Source organism: Periplaneta americana, chromosome 8 (assembly GCF_040183065.1).
Source record: "Periplaneta americana isolate PAMFEO1 chromosome 8, P.americana_PAMFEO1_priV1, whole genome shotgun sequence".
Classification (NCBI taxonomy): Eukaryota; Metazoa; Arthropoda; class Insecta; order Blattodea; family Blattidae; genus Periplaneta; species Periplaneta americana.
This window is the reverse complement of record NC_091124.1, coordinates 157,484,388-157,506,549: the sequence shown is the minus strand read 5'-3', so window position 1 is coordinate 157,506,549 and position 22,162 is coordinate 157,484,388. Positions and strand designations below refer to the sequence as shown.

General features: G+C 36.9%; 1 protein-coding gene across 15 annotated transcripts in view; it reads left to right on the top strand.

Annotated features, from left to right (window-relative positions):
* LOC138705188 (band 7 protein AGAP004871-like) overlaps positions 1 to 22,162 on the top strand; it is a 683,889-nt gene that overhangs the window by 591,211 nt on the left and 70,516 nt on the right. For all 15 annotated transcript variants that reach the window (XM_069833922.1, XM_069833912.1, XM_069833923.1 and 12 more), the window contains one exon: positions 6,356 to 6,511. In XM_069833922.1, coding sequence (XP_069690023.1) covers positions 6,356 to 6,511 — 156 coding nt within the window. The remainder of the gene's footprint in view (positions 1 to 6,355; positions 6,512 to 22,162) is intronic.

Sequence of the window (22,162 nt, the reverse complement as noted above, 5' to 3'; positions counted from 1 at the left end):
ACTCACTCACATAAACTGAGGGAAAGAAGACAATCGTACTATTAGGGACTGGGATGCTCTACCTGCAGACTTACTAAAGCCTTTACCAATAACTAAAAATGTATTTAAAAATAGGCTTAAGGACTTTACTAATACAGGGGCATCATTTTATTTTTACCTCAATTTTTATTGTATCTGAGTTTTTGAATGTACTTCACTCCCACCCCTTCTACTAATGAAGTTCAACCGTCCTCCACACAGATCCAAGACCGCATATAGTCATAGTAGCCTTACGGTCATAGTAAACAGTACGTTCCAAAAATATGTTCACGTTTTCCAGTGACGAAAGAGCTTTCAATATTGAATCATTTTCGCACAGGTACTGTCGTCCATTTGCCTACGTCGTGTCCCGGTTTCCCCCACCAGCTTTTATTCGCCAGCTAGTGGCTGGGCTGTCTTAGCTCTTTTCTGAGAACATTAATTTCTGTTAGGAATTGGACGTCTACGTAATATTATACAACTGTTTAAAATAACTTAAATAAAAGGGCCTCGTTAAGTAATTAACTGTCACGTGATTTCCTCCCTTTCTACGACCCTACGACATAACCACTTGGACGGACAGTAGATAGTATGTCTCAGTAATTTTATCTTTTCGGATCGGGCAGAAGTGAAGATTTAATTTACAGTATGTAAGGTACTCTTTTATAGAGTAGATACAGAATTATTTCAATATGAGTTACTAGTATGAAGGACGAAACTGGTAATTGGGATTAGGTACAATAGTCTATAGTGCGATAATATGCACATTAGAACTGAAGCCTGTATCGAAATGAACGGCCACCATTTTCAAAAATGTGTTTAAATATCCATATTATGATTATTTTTCAATTTAACTTCATTCTCTATATTGTACGCTAATGTGCTGTACACATTATAATATACACTGCATAATGAATACGTCCACATGGACAGTTCAGTTCGTGAGTAAAACCACTTATTGTTAATACTGTACTGTATTTTGATTAAACAGGAACCTAATGAAAATGATCAAACTCAAAATCGCGATATTTCCTACTTTATGTAAATGGATGAACTACTTTTATTCCCTCCTATACCTAGTAAAGTGATTTGTTTGTATATTACGCCAGTATCATCGAACTCCAGTCGTGTAAGGGGCTAGCAAACGGCGTTGATCCAGAGCTATAGGCAAGTTAATATTAAAAATGTTAGTAAAAATAAAATGATATCCCTGTAGATGGTAGTATATTAGGAACACTATTTTTTGTTTTACAAGTATTGAGTAAGCAGGGAAGCATAGTGAATCTCCAGTGATTTATATTGGGTGTGCAGTGTGTTGTAGTGAAAGTGCAGTGAGCTTCAAAGCAAATTCTTGAGAGTTATAGTGGCAGAGAAATGAATTACTGTCATTGCAAGTTATCTTGGACTTCCTGAGCGGGGTCAGAGGGGCAGAGGGAAGGAAGCTCGTAACGTAGGTGGAGCCAACTGAGTTGTTTACGCATGCTCCGCATCATAATCTCGTGTCAAAATACATAGAATTATTTTCTTCACTGCGTACCAGTAGTGTTAACATGGAGCAGCAACCACATGGTAGTAATTATGGTGAAATCATATCACCGCGGAAAAAAAGTAACACTTATCCACAGCGGAGAAAGAGAAATTGTCGCAAATATAATATGTGTTGCGAGGAGGAAAAATTAAACAAATGTTTGCTGGAACCTCTTGATAAGGAATATGAGAGAGTGGCTGAATACTCTGGCAAAATATTAGTTCCGTGAAGAGAATTAAGAATAATATTGAATTACAACCGATTGAACCTCACACTACTCCGGGAAAGAATAGGTATATACGGTAATGTTTAGAAATTATTGCTATAATAGTTATGTACAATAGTGTGTGTACTGTGAGCGACATAATGAATCACTGTTGTAAGTTATTTTGTTATAGTTCTGCAAAACATACTATTTCATTCCAGAAGTAGGACTTGTGTAAAGTTGAAGTGGACGACTGCGATCAACATGTCATTCGGGATACAATCGAAGAACTCTATCTTGTTCAGAAAGTACAGTACAGTAGTACCTACGTTTAAAAAGATCATTACGAATGGATGATGCCATTGACGAGATAATGATTAATTTTGGATCAAGCGAAGAAGACGATGACGATGATGGCATCAATGATAGGGATATGGATTGTGTATAATTATAAATTAATGTAAATTCAAATAATAAGCCTGTAAAATATTGTTATAAGAATATGTACATATCAGCCGTAGGTGTAAGTCATGTAGGCCTAGATAATGTATAGAAATAGCTGTAGTAACTCCGCCATTGCCGGTCCCCAGCTCGGATGAGATAGGAGGGATGTATACACGATTATATTTAAATACTTACTCGTTATAGGTTAATTAAAACCTGCTACGAAGCTATGTTCTCCTCTCAAAACCAGAGTGTCGTGAGATGAAGTCTGTATTGAACCAAGTTCTTTTACAGTAGAGAGCCGTAAGGTAAAAGAACCAACGTTTTCTGAAAAGAGTCACGTTACCTGAGAGAGGGGCATCCTTGTCATGCCGTTATGTTGATGAGTACACGCCGTACCGAGCAGTTCGAAAGACAGACTTAGGGGATGTAAGGTTCAAGATAACTTGCAATAACAGTAGATTGGCAGTGAAAGGGTGTGCGTTATAGTGAACGTTCTAAAATAGCTTGTCATAGGGTCTAGGCTAGCGATTTTGAGGTTGGAATAGCAAATAAGATTCTACCGAAATAATAAGGGTATAATATTGTTGTTTTGTTCTTGAAGTGTTGTATCAGTGAAGAAGTGTGTTGTGTTAATGAAGTTTTATAGTTTATAGTGGTAGTGAAAAGTTTTTAAAGTTTTTTGATCAGTGAAATGTTTTTGAAGTGTTATTGAAATCAGGATAGTGTCAGTGAAATGTGTCGTATTTCCAGTGGAGTGAGTTATTTGAGAGCAAAATGAGTGTAGTGCTGAAAGGTATTTGTGCATGTATGAAAATAATTATATCATGTACTAGTGGCTTGTGCAGCAAATGCTGCGAACTAAGTTCATTAGACGTTCAAATAAAAAAAAATATTTTCAATGAAGAATACCAGACATTTTGAAAGATATTTTCTTCCATATTAATGAAACATAGTCCCTCTGAGTGGTTTTTTTTATACCAAATACTTTTTCTTGAACCTCTCCACCTTCAGTTTTTGAGTTTCAGCGCGAAAACTCAAGTAACAATGTCAGGACGATCAGTGGGTTTTTCATGTGGTAGTAAAGCAGTAGCTATTTCAGGTCACTGTGGATTGCAGTAGCTATTTCACGTCACTGTGGATTGGAGGTGAAAGTTGAAAGAATGTCAGGTATGGTATGCGTTCGAACAATAAACATAGCATCTTGGTATAGATGCTGCATGTAGAGCTTGAAATGTAGAGGGTAAAATCATTTTATCCAGCTAAGAGATTTTGCTGAAATGATCGGGAGACCACATAATTTTGTTTGCTTCTTATTTTATCAGTAAGTAATACCTTTTGGTCATTCTTTAGGAACTGTAATTTTTGCGCTCTCTCGAGCCAATACTGAAGAGAATGTCGCATATAAATATCTACACCACGCCGCCGTTAAGTATATGAAAAAGACCCAACCCCACTTGATTAACAACTATAAAAATATTTGATTTTTAATAACAATATTATCTTACGTAGGTTATGTAGTTTATACTATATAGCCGCCACTCAGTAAATTACAGAAATGATGATCTAATTTAAGATATTCTTTACATCTACTTACATAACCTCAAAATGTTTCACTTTCATATCATCAATATAGCATTACTGTGTATAATTAATGAAAAATAGTCACATCATGGCATTAACTATAATAATATTTCATTTCTAATGGTAATGTCATCAAACCACCTCAAGTTTTATACATTTTAATTTCCAATAACAGCTTTACTCAGAAAATTACATACCGCAGAATCAGACCTGTAAATTATTTTTAGTAAGTCTTGAAGTTTTTAATAACAAATTTAATTTGAGCTCTAAATATGTCAGCAAGCCTGCACGTCATGGCCTTCGTGTAATAGCCAATTGTTATTGCAGTGTGTATTTTGTTTTATACTGAAATGCAATTAGTTCTCAAAACTGACGAAAGATGGATTTTGGAAAATAGGAAAATTATATAGGAAAACTAAGGCTTCATTGAAAGTTACTATTTTTCTAAAAATCCTTGAATGCCAAGCTTCAAAATGAAGGGTCATTTATTAAAATCCGTTCAGTCGTTTTCCCGTAATTTCCATTACCAGTTCAAATTATATAGACTATATAGATACTGGTGGGTGTAAGTTTCGAACTTAGGGTTAAGCTACAAATTAGATGTACTTTAGTAATTAATTATGTGTTTTTAAGTGATTGTGCTTTACTTAATTTAGGATGCTCCTTGTATTATATTACAGTATTGTTATTTTTATTATATTATTATTATTATTATTATTATTATTATTATTATTATTATTATTAATTGCAATTTATTATTAATTGTATTTATTGAGTGTAATTAGTTACCACTGCCACCGGGTATTTACCCATTTGCAGTGTGAATAAATACATACACATACATACTATTAACAGTACAATTTTGGAACACAATTTCTCGTACACTTTAAAATTTACAAAAACAAACTGTGATTTCATTTATTTATTTTCATACCTATAGGAACTGAAATAATAATCATTTGCATTGTTTTCTTTCCCACTGTCTCAAACGTCACTGTTTTCTTTCCCATTATCTAAAACCGTATTCATACTTGCGTATTGTCAATATAAAGAAGTATGTCTCTAAACATTTTATTTCATTTGTAGTTCATGTATATTATTGAAACCTGGTTGAGTGGAAGAGAAGGCCTTATGGCATTAACTCTGCCGGGCAAACTGCTGCTGCTAAACTTCAATTTTAATTTTTAATTAATTAATTTCTGTCTAGTCTTACTACAGATCATAGAAAAACTGTTGTATGTAACTCTTATATAATGACTATTAAGAAACTTGTGCAGTTTTCGACGCGAGCGGACAATAGCTATCATATGATCGTTGCATAAATAACTATTTTGTCACTACTGCGTAATGTATGTATTGATCCGAAGTATTTGAACTGTGCTATTGATTTTATTATACCAAACGGATATTATAAATTTTGTCTTCCAATGACTAGGTATTCTGTCTTGGACATATTAATTTCGTATCTTCAAACACATCTTGAACCTGTAATAAAAAAAAAAAAATACGTAGTGAAAGGAAGTTGCGGAAATCCGGTTACAGTACTTCAAGGACTGCGCATATTAATTTTATGCTCGACCATGCCGAAATGTAGTAATTATACACCTGGTAGCAGCCCTTTAATGGACCTCATTAAAGTACACCTATTCATTAAAGTTCAGGTGTTCCGCCAATCAGAAAACACCATTGTAGCAATATGAAAGCGCAAGTGTCGATTATTCTCGGATATGCAATCGAAAGAGAACTAGCGAAACGTCACGGAGGCTGGAAATCAAATACTGTCGCAGAAGGTTCTGTTCTGTTACTATAATAATGAGCGTTAATTGTAAATAATATTGAAATAAATTAAATTTGTCATCTCGTTTTTCAATGTCTAAATCAATTTCAAGATTATATCAAGATTAATCTTTATTTTACTCTCTAGATTATATCAAGGTCAATGACATTTGTTTCTAGAAAAAAAATCAATACTTTCGCGTCTGCGCACATCTCACAATTTATGAGATATTGCACAAGGTTAGTTCCGCTCCCCAGTCAGATAAGAATAACATGAATACTTATGAATAATTTCAAGTTAAAATATGTTCGAGCATAAAAAGTCATATGAAATTGCCTATAATTGTAATTAAGACGCTCATATGAAAATTATGAAACTCGCTTGCGCTGGTTTCATAAACATACTCGCGTCTTAATTACTACCATTATAGGCTCGTTGCATAATGTATTATTAAGATATCAAGTCGGAACTAAACATTTTCAGTTTATTAAATAAAATGAATGATTACCAATTGCGAGGTGGAGAGAACGAAATGTGGAAGACAATTACTTCACTGATAAATGATTGAAAGAAGAACTAATATTAAACTTTGGAACGAAAAATGAAATTACTAAATTCCCGTTAAAGATTCAGATTATTATTATTATTATTATTATTGTTGTTGTTGTTGTTGTTGTTGTTGTTGTTGTTGTTGTTGTTGTTAAATTGAAGTGATTTCTTTCTCAGCTTTTGTAACAGCATGTAAAACCGTTCGCAAACATAAGTTAAATAAATTAAGGAAATGTGTCTCTGTTAACAGGTTGTTCAGGAATATGAACGGGCAGTGATATTTCGATTGGGGCGCCTACGCAAAGGTGGAGCTCGTGGACCTGGTATATTCTTCATTCTCCCATGCATCGACACATACTGCAAAGTAGATTTGCGGACTGTCTCATTTGATGTGCCGCCTCAAGAGGTAAATAATGCAAAATAGTATTCGATAAAAGAACAGATCCTTCTCCCGTTTTCAAAAATATAGATGTTTGCCGCTTTTAATATACTGAAGAAATGACGATTTCTTACTTGTTTTGTATTTATTTTTTGCTCTGAATTTGCTGTAGTTCATAAAATAGCAGATTGAAATATCTAGGTATGAAAAGTTTGAATATATTATGTAATTATAAACCTATAATGCTATATATTGATTTAATTCTTCCTTTTGTTCATTACTTGTGAAGTTACTCTAGTTCATTAGGATGACTGATCATTTGTATCTCATCAAGTAACGTCAAGGACCCTAGTAATCCATTATAAGAACCTTAATTAAATTAAGTAAACTTACTAACATTAAGAGAAATTGGATGTAATTTATTAAGTTTTTTATATAATTTCAGGTCTATACAAGGTATTTGTAACTTAATGTGCAATATTGCAGGGACATATAACCCAACATACCCCTTTACTATAGCCATTTTCATGAAGGGCGCTGCGTTTTAGCCTCCCAGAACAACAGAACAACACGAGCCATTCGCGCTTCAGCAAAGTTACCTACAGTGCGTTCGTAGCTCTGCCAGACCGTTCCGCGGCGGCGTTAGGACTGGGTGATGATTGCCGCCAGAGTTACACGTAAACGACTGGCAAGTCATGGGTACGGAACACTAACTACTCTACTAACATTAGGCTAACCTGCATCACAACAGATGTTGAAAGTGATGACCTTCAACTCGAACACATTCCCTATATATCCGGAAACAATTCTGGTTCACTCGCAAAAGTTTATGGTGACTGATTGCCTGTATTTCTCTCGTGATGTTGTCTTTCAATTCTTGTAATGTGTGCGGATTTGATGCATATACTTTATTCTTTAACGTTCCTCATAAATAAAAATCGCATGGAGATAGGTCAGGGGAACGAGGTGGCCACAATCCTTGACTAGTTATTCTGTGACCAAACACACTTCACAATTCATGCATAGAATTCGCAGTGGTGTGCGCTGTAACTGAATCCTGCTGAAACCTGCCACTCAATCGTTCATTTCTTGTTAGTTGGGGGAAAAAATATTTAAAATTGAAGTTACATAAACGTGTGAATCAACTGTTGTGTCAAAAAATATGGGACCGATAATTCTACTCGCACTCACTGCACACCAAACCCCAACCTTTGCAGCATGTTGAGGAACTTCATGAGTAATTTGGGGATTTTCAGTACAGTAGCCCGTATCTATTGTTCAGAGTAGAAACGTGACCGTGAAGATGAAACCACGCTTCATCAGTGAAGAACGTTAAAAATAGATCCACGTCGCCATTATGAACGGACTGCACAAACCAATTGCAATAATTAGCCCTACTTACAGAATGTTGTGGTTGTAAAGCATGAACTACAGTTACCCTGTACGGCTTAAGTTTCAGAAGTTTCGTTGCCACAAAAGCTGACGTCTTGGAAATGTTAACCTCTTGTGCTAAACGTCGCAGTGATTTGCGGGGTGAGTGCTCTAACCGGGCCCCTACTTCATCAAGCTTCTCTTCTGTCAGTACACGGCGTTGTTGAACACGTTTATTGTTCAAAAAGATTCTGTACATCCGACTTTATTGACAAGGTCATGAATAGTTGATCTGCTAGGAATTCGAACACCTGCAAACCGATGTTCAAATTCTCTTCGACACCTTCTTGCAGAAGAGTATTACACATATGCTTCATAGAGAAAAATACGTTGTTCTAAAGTGTACTCAACCATTATTAATAGATACTTTATCACCACGAGACAACACAATTTTACTCACAACACGCGCACAGACGTCTTTCCCTCACGACAGATCCAACTCGACTGACTGGCGCGTCAGCGGTAGCTACAGCGCTACTCTGGCGGCAGGCGCGCCAATCTTCACCCAATCCAAGACCGCCGCGGAATGGTCCGGCCGAGCTACGAACGCACTGTAGTTATTGTTAATACTCATTGCAGTGCTTTTTCTTCTTCTACTGGCATGCAGCTCTTAAAGTTTAGCTAGTGCCTCCTTAACGATGACAGCCCATTCCTCTCTATTTTCTACCTTCTTCCTTCATCTTCTAACTCCCATCTTTCGCAGGTCCTCCTCCAGACAGTCCAACCACCTTAACCTCAGCCTTCATCTGTATCTTCTCCTTCCTGGATTTCCATCAAACATGTTTTTAATCGTTCTGTCACCATCCATTCTGATCATATGTACCGCCCATTCTATTCTTTTAACTTTTATCTGTGTTACTATATTAGTTCTCTTATACAATTGATTTATCTCATCATTTTTCCTTGTTCTCCATCCATCTTTATCTTTTATTCGTCCATAAATTGTCCTCAATATCTTCCTTTCCCATCTTTTCAACTGGAGTTTTATTTCTTCCGTCATAACCCAGGCTTCACATCTACTGGGTGTTCATTTCAAAGTGTGTCATGATGTCACTGTTGTTGGGTCACCGATTTGAAGCGAGTTTCAGCTTATATGTTAGAGAAGTTGCCTATTATTTAAGGCGTTCTTCAATCTGAACTTGAGAAAGTGTACGGTATAACTTGAACGTCGTAGCAACAGATGGCGGTCTGTACGGTCTGTGTGCTACCATAACCTCTTTCGAACTGTGTTTTGTGCCGGCAAGTCGTACGAGGTTATTTGTTATCATCTGTTGCGTACGGTAACATTCCACAACACAAATCAAATGCTCCGTGTCCATGTTGACCGTCGAAGTTAATGTCAACAAATACGTAAGTAATCGTCTTAACCCTCTCCCCATATCCCGACAGTAACAAAAAAAAAACTCACTTCAGTACGTGTTTCCAAACAGTTTACATTCTTGCCAGTACTGGCGTTACCGTACGTATCGGTAAGTAATCTTCGGAATGAACGCCTTACTTGCTAGGCAACTTCTCTCGCGTTTATGTAATACGCCTTTGCGGAAGTGTAGGAAGATTGAATTCTCTAGGCTCATCGGCTAGTCACATGACGACGTACAGCGAGCCATGACACATTTTGAACTGAACACCCAGTATATATAACTATATGTTTTATTACTTTTTCCAAAGCAAAGAAACGCCTATTACCTGCTGCAATTCTCTCTTTTATATCTTTGCTACAGTCGTTATCATAGGTGACCAATGCCTCTAAATACTTAAATGCTTCCACTTCCTTATAATTTACAGCATTTATTAATATTTAATTATTCCAGGTACCAGGCCTTGTTTTGGAGGTGTTCATATACATTGTTTTATTCACAATTACCTCTAAACCTAATTTATTTGTTACATTCTCCATTTGTTCATTGGTCTCTTCTAGTACTGGTAAGGACCGAGCTATCGTTACTAGATCATCTGCATATGCCAGATATTGTAAAGATCTATTCATCATGCTTCCCCCTGGATTAATCTGTGTACTTGTTACTAACTTTCCCAAGGCCAAGTTAAATAATAAAGTTGACAGGGCATCCCCCTGTCTCAATCCACTCTTGGTTTCGAATCTCTCCGACATTCTTCCATTAAATTGTATCTGGTTATTTGTTTTCTGTAGTGTTATTTTGATTAAATTTATCAATTTCGAAGGGATCCCAAATTCCTCCATGACGTTAAATAATTGATTTCGGTTTATACTGTCACATGCCTGCTTGAAGTCTATAAAAAGCTGATGTAGTACTACATTATATTCATAAGTTTTCTCCAATATCTGCCTCAGTTAGAAGAGATGGTCTGTGGTGGATCGTGCCTTTCTAAAGTCACACTGATAGTCTCCCAAGATTTCTTCTGAATATATTTCCAAATACTTGGCAATTATGCTCGTAAATACTTTGTATGTAACATTTAATAGGGATATTCCTCTGTAATTTTCACATATTAATTTATCACCTTTTTTGTGTATTGGACATATGATTGCTGTTTACCACTCCTCCGGTAACTCTTCTTTATCCCAAATCATTAAGATTAATCTATATATACTATCCCAGAGCTTTCTTCCGTCATGTATCAATAATTCGCCAGCTATTCCATCCATACCCGGTGATCTATTCCTCTTGAGTCTTTTGATAGTATCATAAATCATATATCTCGTGGGTCTCTGTATACTAATTTCTGGTCCATAAAATTCCATTTTTTCATCATCTATTTCTAAATTTGGTTTATTTAAAAACTCTTTAAAATATTGTACCCATCTGCTCATTACCAACCTTTTATCTCCTATTATTGCACCATTTTCCCCTTACACATAGTTATTCTCGGTTTATAACCTTCTTTAAAACTCCTTGCACCTTGATAGAACTTCCTACTCTCACTTCTTATTTTATATGTCGGCATTTTTTCTAATTTTTCTTCCTAATATTTTTTCTTTTCTTTTCTCAATGTTGCATTTGCTTCTCTCTTTATGCTCTTATATTCTTCTGTCGCTGCTCTTGTCTTTCCATTTAACATCTCTTCTCTTATATTATTTCAATGTACTGAAGTACATATGATATTTCCATGCAGATATTCTGCGTCATCATACGATGAAAGAGTAATGGAACGGAGAAAAATTCTCTCTGGCGCCGGGACTTGAACCCGGGTTTTCAGCTCTATGTGCTGATACTTTATCCACTAAGCCACACCGGATACAACCCCGGCGTCGAACAGAATTGTCTCTGATTGAGTTCCAACTCTTGGGTTCCCTCTAGTGGCCGCCCTCTGCACTACGTCATAGATGTCTATGAACATAGGACTGAAGTCCACACATGTCCTGAGGTGCACTCGTTATGAGTGACTAGTTGGCCGGGATCCGACGGAATAAGCGCCGTCTTAAATCACTTCGTGATAATATATGATATGCGTAAATCACGAAGTGATTTAAGACGGCGCTTATTCCGTCGGATCCCGGCCAACTAGTCACTCATAACGAGTGCACCTCAGGACATGTGTGGACTTCAGGCCTATGTTCATAGACATCTATGACGTAGTGCAGAGGGCGGCCACTAGAGGGAACCCAAGAGTTGGAACTCAGAGACAATTCTGTTCGACGCCGGGGTTGTATCCGGTGTGGCTTAGTGGATAAAGCATCAGCACGTAGAGCTGAAAACCCGGGTTCAAGTCCCGGCGCCAGAGAGAATTTTTCTCCGTTCCATTACTCTTTCATCGTATCTCTTCTCTTGCCTTGTTCCTTTTGTTTAAAATATCTCGACACTCCTCATTAAACCATTCTTTTTTTCTCATGCTTTCCTTCAGTTCCAATCACATTTCCTGCTACCATTTGTATTCCTTCTTTTAACTGATTCCATTCTTTCTCTATGTCGCTATCTCTAGGCAGTCTTTCCTCTAGAAACTTGTTTATTTCTTCCCAAAAATTGAGGGCCACTCCTGGATTATTAAGTTTTGCTACATCATACTCGTATTTCTGTCTTACTTGATTGTTGTCCTTATTCGTCCTTGTTCATACCATCCTTGGCTTAACTCTTTGCAATTAGTGGTGGTAATTTAAGCATTACATACACTCAGCCAAAATATTGTATCCACGAAGAAGATGAGACGTATGAACTACGTTACATAAATGAAATCGTTACAAAGATAATAGTGTGTGAATTGTTCGTTCTTCTTGCGGCGCGGCGTCAAGCACTACAATGTTTCACTACATCATTCGCTCAGCTTATATCCAGTAGAGAATGAGCTTACTACTGAAAATGTGATCACTAGGGCTCGGATTTTTATGTGCTAAAAATTGGGAAAATATGTGAAAAAAAAAAGAAAAAAAATTTACTTATGTTTCAATTTCTTTATGTGAATATAAACAATATGCAGTACTCACCAGTATAAATTATGCTGTCTCGCCAACTGCTGAAAAAATTACATTCACAATGAGATTCATTCTCAAGTTGTCCATCACAAATGACTGACGATTATCGCGGAACACTGCCTTGTACTGGAAAACAGAGCGCTTCACTTCACAAGAAGTCAGCCTGGCAAATTTATAACAGAGCATGTCACTTATACTCACATTAATATCCTTTACTTGCCGACCGTCCAACACACACGAAATCTTACACAGAGTATGAAACCCACAACCCACTATTTTTTTCAAACACATCTCTGTATTTTTCATGTAACACATGTGCTGTAGATCCACTAAGACTAAGGGCCGGTTTCACCAAGTTTCAGTAAATCAGTCCAAATGAAACATTAACTACTGAACATCAAAATATTTAACAATTCACTAAAATGTGAGCTGTTCACCAACCACATTTTCTTAACATTTAATGAACAGTAAGTAATGACTCATTACGGATAAATAAGTGCGATCAATGAATTTTTCATAACTATGTATATCAGAACATCTTTCTACGAAACCACGGTCTACTATATCGCAAATCGTGTACAGTATTAGAAAAAAGTTTTCTCGTGTCTCTTGGTAGTGGAAATGTTGAAATTTTGACCGCATTTTACACAAGTACGTTTATATGTGCGCTGTCTCCATAGACTTCAAGCTGAGCAGCTATAAGTAGGGACCGGATTTTTATGTAACATCAGGGTGTGAAATATGTACAAATTTATGTAAGAAAAATAAGCTGAATATGCCAAAATATGTAAAATCTTGAAAATATTTAATATCAATATCTGGCAGGTATAAGATAGGTAAGACTCTCCAGTTGTGATTTCATAGAGCACCCGACTTTTTTTTTACCGCACACTTGACACAATACTGTTTTTCCATCTGCAGTGAAAGCTTCGCAATCCATGATTTTATTTTTGTCGTTAGGGTTGAAGATACAGAGGCCATTTTAGTTAGTTAAAAACACTAGATAAACTCACTTGCACTTTATACTGTAAGTACTAAAACTAGAGAACTGAGTGAAATGATTGACACAACAGGTCCACACCTGTGGAGTAACGGTCAGCGCGTCTGGCCGCGATACCAGGTGGCCTGGGTTCGAATTCCGGTCGGGGCAAGTTACTTGGTTGAGGTTTTTTCCGGGGTTTTCCCTCAACCCAATATGAGCAAATGCTAGGTAACTTTCGGTGCTGGACCCCGGACTCATTTCACCGGCATTATCACCTACATTTCACTCAGATGCTAAATAACCCAGATGTTAATAAAGCGTCGTAAAATGACCTAAAAAAAAATTGACACAACAGTACTGCAAGCACTGTTTCGCTTTACTGGATTAGGAGAAAATAAGAGGAGATGTGGGACACACCATTTTAGTTGCTCCCTATAAGAAACAAAGTACCTACTAAAATTTCAAACTATAGGCATTTACAAACTATTGTTTGAGAAGTGACATTCCTGTCTCATTCAGAAGGGTAGGATTATTCCAGCCGAGAACCATACTTAATAATTGCTCGGAAAATCCCATTTCCCTATAGGTCTACTAAATTTAAAGTAAAGAGGTCAAGCAATAACCTGGAAAGCTATTTATTTTAATCTTTCAACATCTTTCCAGTTTGTTCCTTTAGTTCAGCTTCTTTTCAAAAGTCGGCTACTTTATTGCGGCTCATGCCAGACTTGACACGGGTTTTCCCTGGAAGGATTAGGAAGAGGGTGGGTAAGGTTGCAAATTGCATGGGAATGGCTTGTTAAGACGTGTGCAGAACAATTATAGTTCGAGACAAATCATGTCGTCCTCACCCCACTTCACCGCATGAAGGCAACGCTACTTTCTGAGGGATTTTTACAATACAAGGTAGTTGTATGAGAAAGGTTGCCTTTTGTTCACTCATATTTACAGTGGGCAGTATGGGGTGAGTGCCTCTTTTACTTCCTGGAACTAAGAATGTTATGTTTCGTCCCGAAATCTGCCCTTTCTTGCGTAGGTAAAAAGGCTTTTTAAATCTGTGTATTTCAAATTGTAAACTTCCTCAGCAGAAGTTTTTTTGTTTCATTTTAGGGAAGTAAAAATGAATAAAACTCCTAAATATGTAGATTTATGTAATACCAAGCCATAATATGTAATGTGGGATAAATATGTAGAAATATGTAGTATCAAATTTTAATATATTAACAGTAATTACAAGATTCGCAAATATTTGTTATTTTTATATGGTTAGGTGGAAAGGAATATAACATGTAATTACATAAAAATCCGATCCCTAGCTATAAGTGTGTCGTTGCGCTGTAAGTGTGTTGTGTAGCAATCAGTAACGAGCTGGTTTGCCATTCCTGGAACCCGAATTCGATTCTCGATCAGAACTTTTTTTTATTAACGTAACTCATTTTTATACATGTTACCTTTGTTCAGCTTTTTTTTTGTAGTGGAACGAATTATTTCGCAACTCTGGCTCCACTAGAGGAATTACAAAAACTCTTGGGAGATCTTCCCGAAATAAAATAAAGATAAACAATTTAAAGAAAAATAAAACAGATTACACACGTGAATCTAATACATTGTCCACATGCCACCGGCATCTATCACTGCCTGGCATCTTCGGGACATTGAGTCCACCAGATCGCGGAAATAGTTCTGGTCCTCAGCGAGATCTTCCCAGGTAGCCAGAACTTGTTCCCACAACTGATCTGGATTTTGAGGTGGGTTGTCTCGATATGTGTCAATCCTCCTCTTTTTCATGTCTTTCCGTGAACCATTATTGAACGTTTATGGTGATGTACGCGGGGTGGTTATCCTGCTGCAAAATTAAATTTCCTTTGGAAAGAAAACGATTATGAATTTCATGAATTCAGTTCTTTCGGTTATGTTTTGAAGTCACTACAAACAATAATCCCTCTGGATCCATCCTCTTCGCCAACTTGTAGAAAATCTCTCTGACGAAGCATTATTATAGCATGTACGCGTGTTCATACCTCATCGCTAGCTTTAATATTGCACAAAAGGATAGTGCTATATAGTAGCCTATAGTGACCAGTGTGCACTGGCTTCAGTCAACAGTGTGACTATTAAACGTAATAAAATATTAATAAAGATTTAAGTTACATAGAGTTAAGGAATAACAATTTTCACACCCCATTACTTTATTCATAAGTCACAGGGCAAAACATATTTCCACAAATAATGCCAACCGTGTCTAATTTCAGTAAATCAAGTTAATGTCCAATTTCGTGATAGTCATATCCTGGAGTATTCCATTGGTTCATACTGAACATTTTCACGGACGGCTTTAGTCTAGTGGACAGAGCGCCTGTTTCCGGATCAGTCGGTCGCGTGTTCGACGTTGCTGTTATGCATTCCTATATATATATATATATATATATATATATATATATATATATATATATAGAGGGCCGCCGAGAAGGGGGGACAAAGGGGGCAAGTGCGTATGGGCCCGTGAGCAGTAAGAGCCCGTCAGATTGAGTCTGATTATTTTTTATTATCATGGATACATATCAGTACTATAAAATTTTGTAAGAACATTTGTTACATGAATCTGACACAACCAATAATAGTATAATTAGTACAAATTACTACTTCAGTATGTAAATGTTTAACTTTTATTTAATAAAATATCGGTTTCCCACGTTAACAATCATCGACACGACACTTGAGGGTTCTGGGATTTGCCTGAAATATGTTCCCGTTGCTTGTACTGAACACGTTCAATTGGCTTGTCTTCTTAACTACTGTCATTGCAAGTTATCTTGAACTTCCTGAGCGGGAACAGGGGGGCAGAGGGAAGGAAGCGCGTAACGTGGGTGGAGCCAACTGAGTTGTTTGCGCATGCTCCGCATCATAATCTCTTGTCAAAAAACATAAAACTATTTCCTTCACTGCGTACCAGTAGTGTTAACATGGAGCAGCAACCACATGGTAGTAATTATGGTGAAATCATATCACCGCGGAAAAAAAGTAACGCTGTTATCCACAGCGGAGAAAGAGAAATTGTCGCAAATATAATATGTGTTACGAGGAGGAAAAATTAAACAAATGTTTGCTGGAACCTATTGATAAGGAATATGAGAGAGTGGCTAAATACTCTGGCAAAATATTAGTTCCGTGAAGAGAATTAAGAATAATATTGAATTACAACCGATTGAACCTCACACTACTCCGGGAAAGAATAGGTATATACGGTAATGTTTAGAAATTATTGCTATAATAGTTATGTACAATAGTGTGTGTACTGTGAGCGACATAATGAATCACTGTTGTAAGTTATTTTGTTATAGTTCTGCAAAACATATTATTTCATTCCAGAATTAGGACTTGTGTAATGTTGAAGTGGACGACTTCGATCAACATGTCATTCGGGATACAATCGAAGAACTCTATCTTGTTCAGAAAGTACAGTACAGTAGTACCTACGTTTAAAAAGATCAATAGGAATGGATGATGCCATTGACGAAATAATAATTAATTTTGGATCAAGCGAAGAAGACGATGACGATGATGGCAGCAATGATAGGGATATGGATTGTGTATAATTGTAAATTAATGTAAATTCAAATAATAAGCCTGTAAAATATTGTTATAAGAATATGTACATATCAGCCGTAGGTGTAAGTCATGTAGGCCTAGATAATGTATAGAAATAGCTGTAGTAACTCCGCCATTGCCGGTCCCCAGCTCGGATGAGATAGGAGGGATGTATACACGATTATATTTAAATACTTACTCATTATAGGTTAATTAAAACCTGCTACGAAGCTATGTTCTCCTCTCAAAACCAGAGTGTCGTGAGATGAAGTCTGTATTGAACCAAGTTCTTTTACAGTAGAGAGCCGTGAAGTGAAAGAACCAACGTTTTCTGAAAAGAGTCCCGTTACCTGAGAGAGGGGCATCCTTGCCATGCCGTTACGATGATGAGTACATGCCGTACCGAGCAGTTCGAAAGACAGACTTAGGGGATGTAAGGTTCAAGATAACTTGCAATAACAGTACCAACGCCTGCCGGCCCACCGCAATATGCTAGTGGGCTCTCCAAATCCAAGCCGCAGGATCACGTTTCCTTTTCAGTAGGGCCTACATAGTATGTTTCGTGACGAAACTTTTGTCTTTTCGTTGTCGTTTTTCTAACAAATTCTGTTCATTAGTGTTACCAGTGGACAATGGACAAGTAGAAGCATAAGTCGGGAGCTGAGAAGCGCAAGGAGAGACAGAAAAATTGGAGGATATTTTAACTTTTAAAACAAAACAATAATGTAATTTTATTGTTTCAACAATAGTCATTTTATAATTTAGCTTAAATACTCCCGTCAACAATGGGATTTCCACTCCACACAGCAACACAGTATTCGTTATTGCACTCCACAGACGAGAATGACATTTTACTTGGATTATTGAGAACAACAATGTACTGCTAATCTTAACTAATGTTCACAAAGCACTATTTACAATACAGAACTGTCAGTTCTCAGTTCGTTTGCCTTGGCTAATTCTTCTAACTCAGTCACTCGAATTCACAGTATCTCGAACCCCAGACTTTCAGAGACAGTCCACTGAACTTCGAACTCAGGTCCCCCAACTGCAGTCCACTGCACTCAAACTCAGGACTTCGGACGCTCACACAGCTGCGGACACACTCAAGTCAAACTCCGGTCTCGAAGCTGGCTTCACTGCTTCACAAGACTGGCTGGCTTGCTGTCCAACGACTACAACAACAACTACTGCTCAAGTTCACTCGCGTGTCGTATTTATAACTAAACCATAGTTTCCGGAAAGTACGATCTCGCGAACAATCTTCAGAAACCGAGAGGGTGATGCTTCCTGAAACTTCTCTGGATTTCTCCCCTCAGTCGCAGGCGCCGTCTCTCCTGTCCTCTCTACGTCACAGCACATGCCCCAGGAAGCAGATGCGCGCGCAACTTCATTGGCGCACCGAACGACCGCCGACCTTGACCTCCTGCCGGTCGTGAGATCGTATCCCGTCTGTCACAATATTAAGAAAGGGAGTAGAACTTTGTTTGAAGTTGCTGTGAAATTGAGCAATCTTGGAAAAATAAAAGTAGCAGACAAATCGTATCATTGAATGTGTTGTTCGAAAACAAGAAAAAAAAATGTTATGTTTTATTTAACGACGCTCGCAACTGCAGAGGTTATATCAGCGTCGCCGGATGTGCATACTAAAATGCCATTGACCTGGCCCGGGATCGAACCCGCAACCTTGGGCATGGAAGGCCAGCGCTATACCAACTTGCCAACCAGATCGACTCGAAAACAAGAGCCTCCTCAAAAACAGTATTACAGTATTTTCAAAACTCAAGAATAGAGAATGTGTTCCCAGAGACTGGCTTGTGTGGAGTGAAACAAATCAGTGAAAATAGTGCAGTGACTGATTTGTTTCACTCCACACTAGCCAGTCTCTGGGAACACATTCTTCATTCTTGAGTTTTGAAAATAATACTGGAAAAGCTCTTGTTCCGTCACTTAGAAGGTTATTAGGCAAGGCGGGGGTACTTTTTCGAACAACACATTCAGTGATACTTACAATTTGTCTGTCACTTTTTAGTTTTCCAAGGTCACATGTTACTTGCCATGACTCAGAGTTAAGAACTGGTGTGTGTAAATTTGTTTCACTTGCACATATTAACACACCATTTTTACTATTGTTTGCTTGTTCTGATTCAATACTACTGTTATCAGAATTTTTTTCTAAACAGCCACAACCATTAGTATTCATTTCTAAGCATGTACTGTCTTCATTTTTGACAACCGGAACAGTCGGGCTTGAGATTGGTTCATTTTTTGCACCTTCACTTTTTTATAGCTACGGTCAATTTCAGACCAACTTCAAACAAAATGAAGGAAATAAAAATGTATTCAGAGTAACAATGTGTCAAGAAAGACTAAATAACCTTGGCCTCCTTAGTCTGGAGAGCAATCTTGCTAGGTCTTTAAATTTTGATGATATAAATTTATATTTGATGATTCTGCATCAATGAAGTCAAGGAGAGTTGTTTGTTGATGTTGGCCTGCAAGTCAGAAATTACAGATGTTTAAGAATAGTGTTTTATGAAAACGAAACGAAACAAACGACACCAAAAAGACGAAAGTTTCGTCACGAAACATATAACACAACGTAGACATGATCAATGTTTTAATCCTTTCGAAATAAGCAACTATACTCGTAGGTTTAAGAAAGGGAAATAAAGGTACGTGACTTCCAACATGCTTAAAAATTTGAACATGCAACACATTAAGTTGTCGTACAATCTTAGGATTTGTGAACATTGTCGTAGGAAAATTTCGTTAATGTCAGATGTTGGTGAATCAAATGCCGTTCAAACCAATAGTGTTGATATCTTAGCCAGTTCTAGTGTCCAGAACATTGAAGAAGAAACAACAGGCAATTCGGAAACTGATAAATCTAGTGCGTCAAGTAATTCAGAGGTGTCAGTGACGGACATCGATAAGTTAAATGAAAGTTTGGTCTCAATGGGGGAAACACCAATTAAGAAGAAGAAATTATTACAGAAGAAGTATCCCCAACAGAAATAGCGGAAAATAAAACAGACGCTTAAGGAAAAGATTTTTCGCATTGAAAAAAGGGAAGTAGAAACAACACCAGATAAGAAGAGTAGCAGTGCTATAATTAATAAGCTAGCAGAGTGTTTCAGGAATGCTATTGACATAAAACGTAAAATTCAGATTTTAACTATATTTGAGGACTGGTCATACAGTAAAATAAATTAGGGAACACTTTGATGCATCTAATCACTCGCTGTAGCGTTGTGGTAAGATGCATGACTTTGATGTATAGGAACCCAAGTTCGAACCTGTGCTCAAGTCCTCTTTTTTTATAGTAGGTGCCAAATCTAGGGAATCATGTAGGACTATTTAAAAAAAACTACAAATAATGCCCATGGCTTGTCAGTATATCTTTTCATTAATAATCTTCCTCGTATGTAATCGTGAAAACTTTATAACTAATTGAACAGTTCATAGCATAAATACACGTCAAAAAAATGACTTTCATACTCCATCGGCAAGTCTATCGTGCTATCAAAAAGGAGTGTGTTATATGGCAGTAAAAAGTTTTAATAGCCTTCCTATCGATATAAAAAATGAAACTCAAAACATAAAATTATTTAAGGCCAAATTAAAGAAGTACCTAATTTCTCACGCCTTCTATTCTGTAGGTGAATTCATGACATTCAATAACACTTCATGAAAACTATGTGTTGTACTAATAGACTATTTTGTAAATCTCGTCTGTATATATTTCACCTAGACTGTGACTATAAATTAAGATTTTATAATAGTATTAAGTTTTTTGACTTGTTCCATATTCTAGCTGTAAAGCAATGTGTGAATACCATGGAATGTTAATAAATACAATACAATCACATGATCGGTTGGAAATTCTCTCAACTCCAGAACCTAGAAGTGGAAAAACTTTAGACACATCCATAGTGAAAAAAATACTTGATCATTACACTAATGATGGTATGAGCCGTGTCATGGCGGGAAACAAAAACTTCATTTGTGTAAAAGAAGACGGCCACAAAGTACAGAAACAGAAGAGATTGTTGTTATCAAATTTAAGAGGACATTTCGGGCTTATAAAATGTTAAATATTCAAATTAGTTTTTCAAAATTTGCGGAACTAAGACCAAAACAATGTGTGCTTCCTGGAGCCAGTGGTATACTCATTCAGTCTGTGTGTGTGCTCATCATGAAATGTAAAGTTGTTAATTGATGGTGGAAACATTGCGAAATTGACAGTCAATCTAGAACTGCCACTGAGAAATCACAAAGATCTAATTTCACAGATTGTATGTAACTCTCCATCCACTGATTGTTATTTCAGAAAGTGTAAAAATTGTCCATCAATAGCGACTTATTTCAACATTTACAGGAAGCATTTGAAACAGAAATGATAGATGTAGTTAATTACAAACAATGGGTAGGCCTAACTATTGACCGAACTAATTTAGAAATTTTGCAGTCTTCAGTAGAACAATTTTGAGATAAACTTTCGATCAAGTTAGAAGCCCTAGCCCCTGATGCATTTATTGGTCCGCAGCAAGCTACGTTTGTGATGGAAAAGAAAGAAAATTTTCAGGACAGTGAATGCCTTATATTTGTGACTTTTCCGAAAATTGTCTGCATGATTCAAGACTCAGTACGGATGTTCAATGAAATAAAAATCAGGTCACACTTCAACTCTTTGTAATTTATTTTAAACAGAAATAAATTAAAACATAAAAACTTTGCACCAATTTCAGAGTGTCTTAAACACAATACAAATGCTGTCCACCTTTTCGAAAGACCATTAATACGGTTTCTGAAGAACGAAATAGGAAATGTGGAAAAGAGTTATTTATTTTTCTGATGGGGCTAGTGTCCAATACAAAAACCGAAAAAAATTGTAAATCTATATTTTCACGAACAAGATTTCGACGTAAGTGCTGAATGGCATTTTTTTTTTAAACTTCCCACGGGAAGGGCCCTTGTGATGGGATTGGCGGTACCACTAAAAGACTAGTAACAACAGCAAGCATTCAGCCACGTCAGGACCCCTTTACGACACCAAGAAAATTGTTTGAGTGGGCTGAAAAGAATATTAGTGGAAATGATTTTCTATTTTTCACAAATGATGAGTATAAAAATGAATGTGATTTACTGCAGTCTCCATATGAGGAGCAGTAAGTGGCACGAGAACACTACATGCTTTCATACCGATCTCAAAATCTGAAGCACTGGTTAAAGATTATTCTTTGTTCCACGAAAGTAAACGTATATTTCATTGATTTTGGTTCACGTTAAC